The sequence below is a fragment of the Phoxinus phoxinus genome, assembly GCF_949152265.1.
Source record: "Phoxinus phoxinus genome assembly, chromosome: 17".
Taxonomy (NCBI): Eukaryota; Metazoa; Chordata; class Actinopteri; order Cypriniformes; family Leuciscidae; genus Phoxinus; species Phoxinus phoxinus.
In genome coordinates, this window is record NC_136892.1 from 2,202,767 (window position 1) to 2,221,080 (window position 18,314).

At 39.5% G+C, this 18,314-nt stretch overlaps 1 protein-coding gene across 2 annotated transcripts; it reads right to left on the minus strand.

Moving 5' to 3' along the window:
* Nucleotides 1-5,269: 5,269 nt before the first annotated feature.
* cUnh5orf15 (chromosome Un C5orf15 homolog) lies at nt 5,270-17,096 on the minus strand. 2 transcript variants are annotated; one of them, XM_079585000.1, is made up of 4 exons: nt 16,943-17,093; nt 14,091-14,312; nt 13,465-13,922; nt 5,270-8,457 (listed from the first exon to the last, which is right to left on the minus strand). In XM_079585000.1, exons 1-4 carry the CDS (start codon nt 17,067-17,069, stop codon nt 8,326-8,328), a joined length of 939 nt encoding a protein of 312 aa, XP_079441126.1. In that variant the 5' UTR covers nt 17,070-17,093; the 3' UTR covers nt 5,270-8,325. The 2 variants fall into 2 exon arrangements, with proteins under 2 accessions (XP_079441126.1, XP_079441125.1); XM_079584999.1 differs by having other exon boundaries at nt 13,465-14,312; nt 16,943-17,096.
* Between the last annotated feature and the right edge of the window lie 1,218 nt (nt 17,097-18,314).

The following is an 18,314-nucleotide window of genomic DNA, read 5'->3' on the forward strand; positions in this document are numbered from 1 at the left end:
CTCAACCCTGCCTCTCTCAATGAGAGACCATAGTTCACAACATGGTCTATAAGTGTAGCCCTTATTTCATCTGAAATAACAGCTCTTTGTCTTCCTCCACGCATCCGCTCTCTCCCTGCCACCCTTCTCCCTCCACGAACCCGTCTTCCTTGTTCCATTTCCAAAATTAGTCTTTCTGAGCTTTACCTATATATATATATATATATATATATGTGTGTGTGTGTTCACTAACAAGTCTAAAACAAGACACCTGCTTATCCTTTCAGCTGAAATTGCAATCAGCAGTGTTTGAAAGGTACAAGGCTGAAATCTGTTCTGTTTTGAATGTGTGGTTCAGTTTCGACAGCAGTGTGTTGGCATTTGAAAAAAGTGCTGTAAATCCACAGTGTTGTGCAGGTTGTGGTTAAAGTCATGGGATAAGTGTGTAGAGTTTTGAAAACTGTTCAAGCAATGAAAAACGAACTAGAGTTTGGTGCACATGAACTGTTGCTGTGCAGACTGTAGTTAGAGTTTTGCACATGTAGCTCCAGTTGTGCTCACTGTTGTTTAGCAATCGAAAAGAACTGTAAAGGACATTAATGACATGTTTTACTGTATCTTACACCCACGGTTTCACTTCATCAATTGCTTCTTAAGTGTACTGTACCCAGACCATGTTCTTCTTTGAAGGAGGCCCGTGAATCTGGTGCTGTAGCTGTGGGAAATGGTGTGCTTCCACTGGACATGGCTGAAAACTCTGTTGACGACATGTACAATAAGTGCGAAGACGAAATGAAGAAGAAGGTACCAGAATACCTGCAGAATGAGAAGAACAAAGACGAAACCTTTAAAGCGGTCTGGGAGAGCTCAGAGAAATATGTCCTCAACAAATTTAAGGATGGGAAAATCAAGTCACTAGAAAAAGATCAGATTGTAGGAACACAAAGGAAACCACACATAATTAAGTTGGCTTGGAAAAGCCAACTTACTGATATTGTACTTAAAGGCCATGTTGCAGGTTAACCACCACTGTCGATTAATGGGTACTTAAATCACTCAAGATATGTATATAATTTTTAAAATGTCTCAAAAATGGTCTTAAATACCAGTTTTTTACGTTTTTGGTATTAACGTTTTTTTTCACGCAATTCGGTGATGACGTCACGTTGGGGAGAAGTGGAGGAAAGCTAGCCTGATGGCCGTCAAAGCCAGTGAAATGCATGGTCCGAGGAGAATGAGTGTGTTGGTGAAGTGTCCTGGTGAGTTGCTATCATTTAGCAACGCAGCAATGAGATAACGACACTTTTTTTTTTTTTACTGTCATTGAATAGCACTGAGTGAAAAATCTACGCGTTTTCTTTATAGTGGCGGTGATCCTGACGTTAGTTCAGATAAGTAATGGTAGCCTTTGTCATAGTACAGTGGTAAAGTTTGTCTTTGTCATCTATAAATAGAAGGCATCGTGCTAGCTATATGGGCGTTTCTAAGCGTTTCTCTTCCTCCGGTGAAAATGTTTTTGCAAACGTAGCCGCCGCGCGTCTGTCGCGGTGTTTGGCAGGTGCTCGCGCGGGCGGTGCCGTCCCGTGGAAACTGCGCTGGAAAGCTTGTGCTGTAGGGCAGTGAGTGCGTTCTGGTCGCTGGTCGAGGAGCTCACCCCGCGACCAGATGTGACTGAATGCTGAATGCATGATGCCTGAATCCGTTTGAGCTGAAGATATAGCATACACACGACACATCTCAGGCAGGATCATGGTCCCCTTCAAGCCAGCACGCACGAGTAGCCTATGTTAATTGTTTGTTTACTTTTTTCACGAAGTCTTATGAACCAACTTAAACAGTTATAGGTGACTATTATATAGACAATGATCATGTTCTATAATCTGCGCTATCTGAATACTCTCGTCTACTACTCGTCTCTCTAGTCACTCTCAACGCTCTCACGGCGGGCTTTGGTAAACTCTCTCCCCAAGGTGACGTCATGGAATGCATTGTGGCGGAAAGGAGAATCGTTGCCGCTGTAAGATAGTACCTACTTTTTCGTATTATATTCCGTTTTGTGATACCCAACAACATAAAATACAATGGATAACAGTTTAAATGTTCATTACCAACAAGCAAATTGCACAAATTCGTTGAAAAATTTAACCTGCAACACGGCCTTTAAACTTATTAATGGTGCTTGCTTTTGCAAGCAACAGTATTGCTATTGCTCTTTTTACTACGCCCGAAATTTTGACGCGTTACTCCTCCTGCAGTTTTTGTCACAGACCCCTGAACGAGGTGTCAAATCGTGCGGCACACTGAGGAATGGTGTGCAATATTTTTTTTAAGAGATCGGGGGTACAGTGTTCGCCCCAGGGGCGAAAAAGCAGCCGAAAAATCCCATAGACTTAACATTGCGACAAACTTTGACGAGTCACACCTCAGAGCGAGGATTTCGCAGAAATGTGTAATTTGCCACATTCGAAGAGGCTGGCAGGCTCTGTAAGAACACACCTCACAATGGGGTAAAAGTTGCACCCCTGGGGGGCAGGAGCGCCCCAAAGACTTACTATGGTGTAGGCTTCCCATTGACTTACTATGGTGTGAAATGGACCGTCCTACACCATAGCCAGCGATTTTGTATTGAACATAACTCTGGATAACAGTGTCATAGAGACAAGGGGGCGGTCTCATTTTACTCAGACGACCAATCAGTCTCTCAGGTTCATTGTGAAGCTATCAAGCCACACCCTAGCAACCATTTAGAGCACCTTAGCAACAAGTTCCATAGACTTCCATTGAAAGAGATCAAAGGGATATCTTTGGATAGAAGAGTCATAGAAATATGAGGGTGGTCTCATTTGACTCGGGGGACTAAACAGCCAACCATGAATCACATCAACACTTTCTAGCCCCTCCCTAGCAACCATTGCCGAGCACCTTAGCAACCAAAATCCAAACAGGGATATCTTCCATTCTGAATGTAACAGAGGCGTAGGAGTAGGTTTATATCATTCATACTGACAAGCAGCCTTTCTAGCCCCTCCCTAGCAACCATTGCCGAGCACCTTAGCAACCAAAATCCAAACAGGGATATCTTCCATTCTGAATGTAACAGAGGCGTAGGAGTAGGTTTATATCATTCATACTGACAAGCAGCCTTTGGAGTTTCATGATTGGCAGCTGCCAAGCCACTCCCTAGAAACCAAACTGAGTACCCTAGCAACCATTTTGCAAGACCAATATCTCTGCATCAGAACATCATACAGACATGGTTGTTGGCCCGTATACAATCATGTGCAACCGGGTCATGTTTTTTGCCACTGCAAGCACCATTCACATTTTCTTCTGGAAATGTACATTCTAGTTTACTAATGCTATGCAATTCTTGTGGTACTAATTGCTATTTGTAACATATTCAACCAGTTTTCTACTTGTTAGGCCCCACACATGTATTGTAATTGACTTTATACTGTTTATGAAGCTACTTTATTTTTCCTTGTTTCTGTTTAGTTGTTAAATATCAACATGAAGACAGAATAACCTCAATAAACATGTGAACTGGGACATCAGTCTCTCTCTCTTGTTTCTCTAACTGGAAACACACACCCATCCATTATTACTTGAACTCAACCCATCAAAACCATTTGAACCCTAGCGCTTGAGCAATTAGAAATACAAAAAAAATAACAATAACAAAAAGTGTGATTATTTTGGCCTAATGAATACATTTACTTTATTTTACATTAAATCAAGAAGTTGCCCATTGTATTTAACAACCCTAATAAATAGTAACAAAATGATTTTAACTAAAAATGGATCCTGACACACACACTTTTTATACTGTATAAGCTGTATATATATTCTCTCCCTTTACACTAACTCTAAACCTTCCCATCACACAAAACTTGCTGCATTTTTACATTAAAAAAAATCTCATTCTGTATGATTTATAAGCTTCTTTTAATTGATGTCCACATGACACGAGTCCCCATGAGTGTGTGTGCATTGAAGTTAAAGTCCCAGCTGGGATAGAAAAACATTAAAAACACGTCACAATTCAGTGTCAATTTATCTACAAAATACAAATGACATATTTCACACAGATCTTTTTTCATTTTTTCTTTTTCATTTGTTTCTGTATGTATTCATGTCCACACACACACACACACATTTACATTTACTACAGCTTATTTTACACTTATATTTGTGAATTAGTGCAGCAGATTAATGGCATATTTCAAGAGATTTGTTTACTTCGGTATAGAAACATGACATTTGGCACAGATACTCTCTAAGGGTCACTTTTGGGGGAAAAGGCGTTGGCCGCCCAAAAATTTAACATGGCGGCCATTTTTTCAAGATGGCCACTATTTCTGTCAAATGCTCATTATGACAATCGTTCAAACCGTGAAGTAGGCACAACATTTTGTGAAAATACTCTCTTCAGAATATTTCCATCCTGAATTTCTACTGGCCACTTCCTCCTTCTAACAGTGGCCCTTCCTCTCTGTGGACTGCACCCTAACCCTAACCCGTGGTGGAGAAGCTTGTGTACTCCAATGAACCTGAGAGCTATGCCGGCGGGGATTTTATATCTCTGGCAAGTTTAACTAAGCCGGAGAGGAGGCAGACAAAGCAGACATTATGACTATTTGACAGAAATGGTGGCCATCTTGAAAATGGTCGCCATCCTGAATTTTTGAGTGGCCACTTACTTTTTCCAAAAGAGTGTTTCTTTAGGAGTATTTCTGCCTAATTTTATGCTTGCATCACCATTTGAACAATTGAAATAATTAATATTCAACAGGAACGGTTGCCATCTTTAAAAATGGCGACCATCTTGAATTTTTGAGGGACAAGCATCTTTTTCCATTAACATGTTCTTCAGAGAGTATTTGTATTGGCCGCCATATTGAATTTTTGAGTGGCCAACGCCTTTTTCCAAAATAGTGGCCCTTAGTGCCAAATGTCATGCTTGTATACCAAAGTGAACGATTGTTTTGCTAATCTGCTGCACTAAACTAGATTAAGAAGATCTGGTGGTTTGATTAAAATTGTAACTTGAACTGATTTGAAATTAACATTGAGGTTTTTCAGCTTTGGGTTGTTGTTTTTTTGACAGGCTGATGTTGTTCACATTCATTTAAAATCTTAATTATGCTGTAACCATCCCCTAACACTGTGTGTGAACTTAGATGCATAATAATCATCCAACATGTGGCAGATCGTGATTTAAATCTGGGAAATCAAATCAAATATCGACAAACATGCAATTTTCTGCATGTAATGTATAATTCATATATCATAATGAAAGACACACTCGGTGACGGTCTGCATACAGAGGTGTTTATTGTTGGATTGACAGTGGAAATCAATACGCGGTCTTCATGCGCAGACTGTACATCTACTAACGCTCATATTAGTGTTATTATAATCTTCTGCACACATAAACTGATATGAAGACTTCGGCTGCTGCTACAGTCGTGTTTGATATTAGGCAACGCTCACAAGAAGAAAGACACAAAAACAAATTTGATTTAGGCAACGGTGGATCCTGCTCATCTAAACATCATGTGCAATATAAACCAACTTCACTGAAGTCATAACACAAAAACATAAAGGGGACCAGCCCGAAGCGGCTGCACAGCACACACACGTTTCATGACAATATTGCTGTCAGTTAGCATAGCTAGTTAACACACACACACGATATGTGCTAAACCCACACACACACAAGCTGCACCATTCTGTATAAATTGAGAATTACGATTTGTTTTGTTTAAAACAGACAACTAAAATTAAAATGTAATTTACTAGAGGTTTTGAAAATGTTTTAATCGGTGCAGTCTATTTAAACATAATTCATTAATTTGAATTAATTATTTTAAAAAAAATTGGTTGAGTAAATGATTCAATTCACTTGTTTCATTATCAGATGAATCAGTTTTTCAACTAATCTTTTGAGTGAATTATTCAATGACAAAAACAAAAGTCACTTGTCGCCACCTACTGGTGTAACAATGTAATTAATAAAAAAATAATTTGAAGCGTCAAGTTACTTCCAAAAGTTTCAGTTTCAAGTTTAATTTATTTATAAACCACATTTAAAACAACCTTGGTTGACCAAAGTGCTGTACAAAATTGCTTAGGCCCAACACCAAAATAAACATTCACACAACGTTAAAAAGCACAAGAGGGTTTCCAAAAGACTTTAAACTCAGACACTAGCAAAGTTTCCATCCACTTGTCAATCGAATTAATGTAATTAATTAATGTAATGACGTCACATGCTGTTTTGTGATCAAATTGATATATCGAATTGATTTGAGACATTTTAAGGTGTTTTCATTTATTTTCGCACTGAATCGCACAACATTCAAGCCAACATTTGCGAACAAAGTTTTGCTAGACAAAATGGATTCATTATTTATTCGGCAAATAACGTTTCCATTAGTGTTTATCGCATAAGCCGTATATCGATCAAGATAAAATCCGATGAGACCGAACGCATTTCATTTGAGTCGATATTCATGAAATTCAATCGAATTGACTGTTTCCATACGGCATTTTACATTCGATATCACTTAATTTGGATAAACACGTGTGGATGGAAACAGTGACTGTGGTCGCTGTTCTGACAGAAAGTGTCGATCGCTACCGCAGACATCAGCGTTTATATCTGAACTATAACCTTTTATCCCAGCTCTTATGTGATGATTGAATGTTTGTAACAGAAATAACGATACGGTGAGGTTGAAAAGACTGTGAAGCTGTTTCATATCTATACAGGACTGTACAGGACTCAGATCGCTGTGATTGTACTTGTCAAAGGTTAATAGACACAGGTGAATCGTTGGCATAAGATTGCAATACGATTTCATTGGTTGCGAATCGTGATTTTTTTTACAGATTAATTGTGCACCTCAAACACACACACATTCACAGCACAGAAGCCAAAGTCGACAAACCCCTGCAATGGAAACAAAAGAATCGCCTGTATTTTGTGCTTGGCCTATATGTGTCAGAGCAGCTTTATAATCAATATCTACAAACCTTCATTTGTTTTTCTTCAAGAATGATCCGGCAGACATGTAAAAATACAGTTCTGCCGAAGAACAAAATAGTTTACACGCATCAGCTGCATTCAAAACCGCTGTACGGAAGCCCTGAACCGCAACGGAAAACTAATAATCTGTAAAAAAAAAATCGAGATCAAAGTCGAAATGTTTCGAGATCAAAGTCGATTTGTCTCGAGATTAAAGTCGAAATGTCTCGAGATCAAAGTCGAAATGTTTCGAGATCAAAGTCGAAATGTCTCGAGATCAAAGTCGAAATGTCTCGAGATCAAAGTCGAAATGTCTCGAGATCAAAGTCGAAATGTCTCGAGATCAAAGTCGATTTGTCTCGAGATCAAAGTCGATTTGTCTCGAGATCAAAGTCGAAATGTTTCGAGATCAAAGTCGAAATGTCTCGAGATTAAAGTCGATTTGTCTCGAGATCAAAGTCGAAATGTCTCGAGATCAAAGTCGAAATGTCTCGAGATCAAAGTCGAAATGTCTCGAGATCAAAGTCGAAATGTCTCGAGATCAAAGTCGATTTGTCTCGAGATCAAAGTCGAAATGTCTCGAGATCAAAATCGAAATGTCTCGAGATCAAAGTCGATTTGTCTCGAGATTAAAGTCGAAATGTCTCGAGATCAAAGTCGAAATGTCTCGAGATCAAAGTCGAAATGTCTCGAGATCAAAGTCGATTTGTCTCGAGATCAAAGTCGAAATGTCTCGAGATCAAAGTCGAAATGTCTCGAGATCAAAGTCGAAATGTCTCGAGATCAAAGTCTAAAAGTTTCGAGATCAAAGTCAAAATGTCTCGAGATCAAAGTCGAAACGTCTCGAGATTAAAGTCGAAATGTCTCGAGATCAAAGTCAAAATTTATTCGAGATCAAAGTCAAAATTTATTCGGGATCAAAGTCAAAATTTATTCGAGATCAAAGTCGATATTGTCTCGAGATTAAAGTCGAAATGTCTCGAGATTAAAGTCGAAATGTCTCGAGATTAAAGTCGATTTGTCTCGAGATTAAAGTCGAAATGTCTCGAGATTAAAGTCGAAATGTCTCGAGATTAAAGTCGAAATTTTTCGACTTTATTCTCGAAAATATACATAATTTTTTTTAACGTTTTTTTCATTGCGGTTCACTTCCAGGCTTCCGTACCTCTGCTTTCATAGACACCCAAAAAAAAAAAAAAAAACAGAACAACAAGCAGAAAAGACACAAAATAAACGCACATCTACTAAAGCACACTCTCTCTTCCCTTCGATTAAATAAGACACCATGTGTAGCCGGTTCGCACGTGTTCCTCTGGTCAGAAGATGTAATCGCTGGTCATCTTGAGCGACGGCATGGCCTCGTTGACGTTCTGGTCGAGCCGGTGATACTCGACTCCTCGGGAACAGAACCCGTCCCGCCAGCGCCGACTCTGAGCCAGAAGCATCAGCTGCACACGGGGAAAGAGTTCATAATCAGGACAGATCATTCAATGCTCAGTCCATTCATTCATATGCCTTTCATTACCTTCATTTTATACACTTTGTATTTTATACAAATGATAGATTTTTCTTTTATGCCAAAAATCATGAGGATATTAAGTTAAGATCATGTTCCATGAAGATATTTAGTAAATTTCCTACCGTAAATATATAAAACATGTATTTTTGTGAGTGAATGCAGCACAATCGTGAACATAAATGCACAACTTTAAAGGAGATTTTCTCTGTTTACATTTTTTTGCTCCTCAGATTCCAGATTTACAATAGTTGTGTCTCGACCAAATATTGTCCTATCCTAACAAACCACACATCAGTGGAGAGATTATTTATTCAGCTTTCGTGTGATGTAAAAATCTCAATTTTAAAAAAAATACCCATGTGACTGGTTTTGTGGTCCAGGGTCACATATACACACACTGCTGTTCAAAAGTTTGGGATCGGTAAGATTTTTTAGGCTTTTAAAATAAAAAAAATAGCAGTAGGCTAATATTGTGAAATATTATTGCAATTTAAAATAACTACATTTCAAAAATATTCAAATAGAAAACAATTTATTCCTGTGATCAAAGCTGAATTGTCAGCATCATTACTCCAGACTTCAGTGTCACATGATCCTTCAGAAATCAGTATAATACGATGATTACGGCAATTGAAACGATTGAGAAATATTCAGAATCGATGTGTTTTGAAAAAACTATTTATGACAACAGTAGTATGAACCAATATGTTGTTAAAAATAATTAATTATGCATCGTTTCTTTTCTATTACTATCTATGTTTTTTTTATCTAATATAGAAAATATTACTTCCCGTTTTAAACTGTACTTTGCCTGAAAACAATGTGTCTTTCTTGATAAAAAAAAAAAAAAAAAATCACAATAGAATAAAAACATTAAGTGACCGGACATTATACAGGTGAATTTCCACCTCAAACACAAATAATAAAATCAACGAACCATAAAATCAACGAACCATAAAATCATGTTACTGTGGAGCCCTGCTAGTTTTGGGACTCTGTTACATTATTTTAGCGCACATTCTCAAGCTAAAACTCACAAACAATGATATATAAACTGTGATTTATCTAAACATTATGCGTATTGTAAAGCTTGTTTTGTTTACCCCAAAATGACTAATTTCTATCGCTGTATAATTTCAGCCAGTTTGACATGTTTCTTGCAAACCCTCCTCTCACTGGTATTTGCCCTTCGACACCGCATTACCAACAACAGAAGAGCAACACGTTAAACTGGTTATGCGTTTCTCGGTCTGTCACGATCATGATTTTTGTGCTGTCGATTATGCTAATTGTCAAACAAACAATTGTAATTAACATTTCAATATTCCGTTTTGCTCATATCACTTACAGTGTAAAGGTCCTTGCACACCGAGTCCGAAATTCTCGTCCGAAATGTTCGCACGTTAAAAAATAAATACGACCTTACGTTGTGTCAATCATGTCTACACACTGCCTCCCAAACTTTCGAATGTTTGGTACGAAGTGAATGTTAAATAACTGGAAAACCAAAGTGTTTTTGTCCTTTGCTCAAGTTAATCCTTAAAGGTGCTGTAGGTAATTTCTTTGACCGTGCTAAAGCATAAAAATACCATAATATGTTTGCAGATATTTAGGAAACATGCTAAATTAATAGTTTCTCTGAAAAACACTCAGTTATTCTGCTTTGAAATGTGGTTTCGACTCGGAGTGTCTGATTTGTTTTGAACCGTGTGACTCCGCCCACTGACAATTCACCCAATAGTATTTGGATCTGTGTGACTCCGCCCACTGACAATTCACCCAATAGTATTTGGATCTGTGTGACTACACCCACTGACAATTCACCCAATAGTATTTGGATCTGTGTGACTCCACCCACTGACAATTCACCCAATAGTATTTGGATCTGTGTGACTCCACCCACCGACAATTCACCCAATAGTATTTGGATCTGTGTGACTCCACCCACCGACAATTCACCCAATAGTATTTGGATCTGTGTGACACCGCCCACTGACAATTCACCCAATAGTATTTGGATCTGTGTGACTCCACCCACCGACAATTCACCCAATAGTATTTGGATCTGTGTGACTCCACCCACCGACAATTCACCCAATAGTATTTGGATCTGTGTGACACCGCCCACTGACAATTCACCCAATAGTATTTGGATCTGTGTGACACCGCCCACTGACAATTCACCCAATAGTATTTGGATCTGTGTGACACCGCCCACTGACAATTCACCCAATAGTATTTGGATCTGTGTGACACCGCCCACTGACAATTCACCCAATAGTATTTGGATCTGTGTGACTCCACCCACCGACAATTAACCCAATAGTATTTGGATCTGTGTGACACCGCCCACTGACAATTCACCCAATAGTATTTGGATCTGTGTGACACCGCCCACTGACAATTCACCCAATAGTATTTGGATCTGTGTGACTCCACCCACCGACAATTCACCCAATAGTATTTGGATCTGTGTGACTCCACCCACCGACAATTCACCCAATAGTATTTGGATCTGTGTGACACCGCCCACTGACAATTCACCCAATAGTATTTGGATCTGTGTGACTCCACCCACCGACAATTCACCCAATAGTATTTGGATCTGTGTGACACCGCCCACTGACAATTCACCCAATAGTATTTGGATCTGTGTGACACCGCCCACTGACAATTCACCCAATAGTATTTGGATCTGTGTGACACCGCCCACTGACAATTCACCCAATAGTATTTGGATCTGTGTGACACCGCCCACTGACAATTCACCCAATAGTATTTGGATCTGTGTGACACCGCCCACTGACAATTCACCCAATAGTATTTGGATCTGTGTGACACCGCCCACTGACAATTCACCCAATAGTATTTGGATCTGTGTGACACCGCCCACTGACAATTCACCCAATAGTATTTGGATCTGTGTGACTCCACCCACCGACAATTAACCCAATAGTATTTGGATCTGTGTGACACCGCCCACTGACAATTCACCCAATAGTATTTGGATCTGTGTGACACCGCCCACTGACAATTCACCCAATAGTATTTGGATCTGTGTGACACCGCCCACCGACAATTCACCCAATAGTATTTGGATCTGTGTGACACCGCCCACTGACAATTCACCCAATAGTATTTGGATCTGTGTGACTCCACCCACCGACAATTCACCCAATAGTATTTGGATCTGTGTGACTCCACCCACCGACAATTCACCCAATAGTATTTGAATCTGTGTGACTCCGCCCACCGACAATTCACCCAATAGTATTTGGATCTGTGTGACTCCGCCCACCGACAATTCACCCAATAGTATTTGGATCTGTGTGACTCCGCCCACCGACAATTCACCCAATAGTATTTGGATCTGTGTGACTCCACCCACCGACAATTCACCCAATAGTATTTGGATCTGTGTGACTCCGCCCACTGACAATTCACCCAATAGTATTTCAACACCCCGGGTTGCCAGTTGGCGGGAAACTCCGCGTATTGCAGCCGAGGAAGCAGCGAACGAACTGGGTCGGAGATCACAGATTCTACTCGATCTGAAAATACTCGAAATCCATTAAAAAAGCTCCATGATGATCAGAGGAATATTAAAACGCAGATATAATAGCGGATTAAATTACAGTGTAAAGCTTATCGTTCCATGGTGCGTGATCTCAATCTGGCAACCCGGTGAATGTCGAGTCGAGGAGGAAGGGTGAGATTGACAACTCTCTCCAATATTTTGACTTTCAAACCATCAATATTACACACTGCACCTTTAAATATAAACTTCTGTGTGATGTTGGCATGAACCAAACCAGAGCTGTACTCCAGAACAAAAGCGTTTTTGATTTTTCACACGCCTATCAGCTAATTCGAGTAAAGTTCAATTCCTGTAACTCTAAAACGGCTTTGGTACCAATATTTGATATGCAAAACTTACTTACTTTGTTTAATGCGTCTGACACATTGATCCAGATAAATAAAAAATTGCAAATATCTGCCAATATATCAGCCTTGGCAATATATCGGTGAACCACTACGAATAATACAACTAGATCAAACAACTCATCAATTAAAGCTACACTGTGTGATTTTTTTACCCCCATCTAGCGGTGAAAAGGTATATGACCATCCAGGGAATATTAGTTTCTGTTCCTCTCAATTCCGATTTCGTTTTAACTCCTACGGTGGCCAATGTAGTCCAAGATTAACATGGCTTCCAGTTCGACCTCGTCCATGAGTATTCCTTCAAGTGATGAGGTTACTTTAGAAAACTATTATTATTTGCAGTAATTTAATTTGTCAGTTAACATATAGGTTATGACATCTATGTAAAATGAATAATAGTTTTATGTTTTCGTTATTTTTTTACCATTTCATTGCTAACATCAGCTATCAGTCCCAGACGAATGCAAGCTAATCTTAGTAAAGTAACTTTTATCAGAGCTATCGTTATTCTGTATATTGTACGACATCACTAGCGTAAGGCAACGTTTACATTGTAGGCTATATCATTTTCTCCGTGAGCAGAGATCAGCTGATGTGACGGAGGTGCGAGGGAGAGGGAAAAATAAAAACAGGGCCGGTGAATTGCGGAGACGCGAAAGGCGAAGCTTGAATTAACGGGTATGTCCCTCTTTGGCTAATGTACTTTCAAGATGGAGGGGCAACATGGCGACCGACATTCGAACCCCTCACCCGTATGTATTTTCAATGGCATATTATACACTCACGAGAATACTTTATTACTTGAACGAAGTAAATATACATTAATGAGCACATATATTTATGAAAGAACTAAGTGTTTTTATTTAAGAATAAACTAAAAAAAGTTACACAGTGTAGCTTTAATCGATAATCGTGAAATCATTCTGAAGAGGTGGCCATTTATTTTTTTCGATGTCACATGCTATCAAACAAGTTGCGACAGTATACATACCTTTCTCTTGTTGTGGTAGGTGATGTACACGATGGCAACTAGAAAGGCGATGACAACCAGATGAAAGAAGAAGTGCGAATCTTCATCCTTAGTTGTATAGATGACTGTGTCCTTGATGTTTACATCTATTTTTTCAGGGGGGAGATTTCCGTAAGGGTCGTTCCCCAAACCCTGGCTGTCACCATCATCATCATCATCCTCCTCCTCTTCGGTTTCACTAAAGCCCAGGTCTGGGTCTGGAGACGTGCTGTCAGCCATGTAATCTAAGGTGCTCTCTGGTTTATCTCCTGCCGGGGTGGAGACTGGCTTGTTTGCCGGTGTAACATTGGGCTCTGGTGTGGTTTTCTGGAGGCCTGGTGTGGTTTTCTGGAGGTCTGGTGTGGTTTTCTGGAGGTCTGGTGTGGTTTTCGGCTGGCCTGGTGTGGTTTTCGGCTGGTCTGTTGTGGTTTTCGGCTGGCCTGGTGTGGTTTTCGGCTGGCCTGGTGTGGTTTTCGGCTGGCCTGGTGTGGTTTTCGGCTGGCCTGGTGTGGTTTTCGGCTGGCCTGGTGTGGTTTTCTGGAGGCCTGGTGTGGTTTTCGGCTGGTCTGTTGTGGTTTTCGGCTGGTCTGTTGTGGTTTTTGGCTGGCCTGGTGTGGTTTCCTGGAGGTCTGGTGTGGTTTTCTGCTGATCTAAAGCAGATGTGGCGATGAGAACGCCTTTTGCTTTGGTGTCGAGGGCAAGAGCTGTCGTCGCATTCGAAACCAGACCCGATTTACTCCGATCACTGACGCTCTGGGCGCTCATGTTCTTAAGAGATGCTTCTGAGACGTTTTGGGTTATACTGCCATCAGTGTCCAGTGCAATATCAGCTGTGGAGGGAAACAAGCAACATTAAGAGCGTTTACAACTGTCTAGGGTTGGGAATCGAAAATCAATACCAATTCTGTAATCGAATACTTGTGGGCAGGAATCAGATACTTATTATAAAGTTTAAATTTTGATTCGTTTGTGAGCATTTCTGAAGCTGAAGCTAACTTTACTGAAGCTAACTCTACTGAGGCTAACTCTACTGAGGCTAACTCTACTGAGGCTAACTCTACTGAGGCTAACTCTACTGAGGCTAACTCTACTGAGGCTAACTCTACTGAGGCTAACTCTACTGAAGCTAACTCTACTGAAGCTAACTCTACTGAGGCTAACTCTACTGAGGCTAACTCTACTGAAGCTAACTCTACTGAAGCTAACTCTACTGAAGCTAACTCTACTGAAGCTAACTCTACTGAGGCTAACTCTACTGAGGCTAACTCTACTGATGCTAACTCTACTGAAGCTAACTTTACTGAAGCTAACTTTACTGAAGCTAACTTTACTGATGCTAACTTTACTGAGGCTAACTTTACTGAAGCTAATTTTACTGACGCTAACTTTACAGAAGTTAACTCTCCTGAAGCTAACTTTACTGATGCTAACTTTTCTGACGCTAAGGCCCAATCCCAATTCTACCCCTTACCCCTTCACTTTCCCCTTCCCCTCTGTTTTGCTCGTGCACGTGAAGGGGTAGGGCTGTCTCGATTCTCTTTTGGTTGGAGGGGAAGGGCTAAGGGGAAGGGCCAGATAGCCCTTCAAACGAAGATTTTTCGGGACCACACTTCAAACGAAGGGGTATGAGAAGTGTCACTGCATACACCGGCTACAGAAGCAAAATGCAAAAAAGGAGACCCATAAATGTAAGAATTGTTAGCTTTAATAAGTATTTTAACGACAAATAATGATTTGCTTTGTTCATATTTACGGTCAGTTCCTTTAAAGAAACGTTTGTAAAAAAAATCTCCTCTCCCCCGAACAAAGCACACAAGCTATTGGTGCGTTCAAGTCATCTCGTAAAGATCGTATTTATGAGTTGAACGCACATGAACGCCACACAATGTCGTATTTCACACAGTTTCACACAGTAAATAAATAAATAGGTCAAAATAGGACAAACATAGGTCTGTACCTCCAACGTGTTAATACAAAACCACATAATACAAGTCCTGTGTACAAGTCCTGTGCATCTTGGAAGTTTGTGATAAACATCGGCGCATCTCCTGTGACGTAAGCAATGACGTGTAACGGTGTAGTAGTGGTGTCCCATTTCTTAGGGGAAAATTTTCACCCCTACGCCTTGCCACTCTGTTTCAAGGGTCAAGGGGAAGGGGAAGGCGAAGGGTTAGGGGTAGACGAAGGGGAAAGGGGTAGAATTGGGATTGGGCCTAACTTTACTGACGCTAACTTTACTGAAGCTAAAGCTAACTCTACTGAAGCTAACTCTACTGATGCTAACTTTACTGAAGCTAACTCTACTGAAGCTAACTTTACTGAAGCTAACGCCTGTTCATGTTTTCTACAGTCTTACGTTATAATCGTGACGTTGTGCCGTGATGCCGGAGTGTGTTGTACCAGACTGCACACACACAAGCAACGGTGACGTATAGTGCGAGACGAGAGATGTAGTTCATTGAGCGATTTTCACATAAAACTAATCGTTACTCTTCTGTTTTAAGACAAACTGCGACTTTCTTGACTTTCATAATTATCATTTAAATTGACAAACATCCTTATGTGTAATTCAGGGCACAGTTCGGACGGAATAAAAAGATAAGTTGTCTCTCGCCATTGACTACCATACAGATTTTTTCTGAAATAAGGTCCCATGAGCCGGAAGCGGACGGGCGGGACTCAGGCTCTCTATCGGAATCGAAATTAGGAATCGATAAGAATCAGAATCGAAATCGATATCGTTAAAATTTTAATGATACCCAACCCAATATCTGTCAAGGACACGTGTTTTTTGTCTTCAAGAGAGAGAATCTGGCAGTTTGGCCAAGTCAGCTTCTATAAGTGAAAATAACAGCATTCTGATGATACATGGGCCTTTCCTGTGAGATACGCTTTCCAATTATTGAATTTTTAAACTTGCTGTGCGATTAAAGGATAACAATGTCTATGCGCCAATAGCAGACCATTTATACAGCGCAAGCTTACTAGAGCTTGTGTGTGTGTATATATATATATATATATATATATATATATATATATATATATATATATATATATATATACACACACACACACACACATTATATATATTAAAGAGGAATATCTTGTTTTCTTGCACAAAAAAAAAAACAATTCAAAGTCTGCGTTGTTTACAAAGGCTTGACAGTTGCGAAACTGACCACGTCACAAAAAGCACGAGACTTCCGGTATCAGTGTCAGAAAGAGTCTTCTAGACTAGAGTGAGTTTTCTATATTGAATCATATAACGGTATGTAAACGTCACACTTATTGGTACCGAGACCATTTGATGAGAAAGACAGTTAAGGCGCACAGGGGAATTCTGTCACAGCTTAACCTAAACACGAAACTTAGGCTCGATTGTATGATCTATAATAATGAAATGACATCACTGGGTGCCGTAACAACCCGCCGAGGTTTGAAGGGAAATCATTCCACTAACCTGTCGTTTTTAATGGAGCGCAGCTCACAGAAAGGATCTGCAGTGACACTAAAACTGCGATTATTCCCATCGTTGAGTCCCTGCATCGAGTCTTCCGTAACGTCGCCATCTTCAGTGATGCCGTCATCAGCGCGCATGCGCAGTGTCGGTCGCGGCGTTGTGACGGGGTTGCAAGATCCCCGATTTTCACGCGGAATTTGTTCCAAAAAAAATTGTGAGTGTGAGTGTATTAAAGATTAAAACATACGTTTGGTTACATAAATTTGACAAGCTTTGGATTTGTAACTATTTTTATGAGTTTCTTGTTCTCATATTTGAAAGTAGCTATCAGTAACAAAAGATAATATGAGTTTTGCTGGTCTTGTGAATGTAAAACTTTGCTAAGATAATTTAAGGACGCATCCAATTAATGTGATTAATATATGCTCCTCCTTTAACATTTTCACATAATATAAAAAATAAAATATAATGAATGGTGCTGACCTGTAAAGTATATTTTCTGTATTTAAATTGCATTGTAATATCCTATGGAATTGTTATAAGTATAATGTATATATATTTGTAAACTGATGCTTATTTACCCTCTCGTCTTTTTTATTATTATTTTATTTATTTATTGTTCCTTGTTGAGGCATGCTAATTATTTTGTGTTATATGAGATATGGGACTGTACATGCTACCTGTTGTTGACAATAAAGCATTATAAAAAAATAAAAATAAAAGGACGCATGTAATTTTGTCCTTCGGGAAAACTATGGGGTTTGTAAAATGTAAAATGTCACAAGGTTTTTTTTTTTTTTTTGGCATGTCTATCTGGAAATCAATCCAAAATGAAGGGAAATAAGAATAAGTGTTCAATAAAACTGAATATATCGCAAAAAGTACATGCATCAAAAACACAATTAATATATTTACTAAAGTGTGCATTTACAGGATAACTTCTATGAATTATTTTGTAAATCATTTAATTTTGTAATATATACGGTAATGTCCATATACAGTCATGGTCAGAATTAATGGCACCCCTGGTAAATATGATCAAAACTGGCTGTAAAAAATAAATCTGCATTGTTTATCCTTTTGATCTTTCATTCAAAAAATTGCCAAAATTCTAACCTTTCATTGAAGCAAGAGAATTGAAAGTGGGACTAAATCACATTATGAAATAAATGTTTTTCTCCAAAACACGTTGGCCATAATTATTGGCACCCTTTTATTAAATACTTTTTGCAACCTCCTTTTGCCAAGATAACAGCTCTGAGTTTTCTCCTATAATGCCGGATGAGTTTGGAGAACACCTGACAAGAGATCAGAGACCATTCCTCCATACAGAATCTCTCCAGATCCTGCAGATTCCCAGATCCATGTTGGT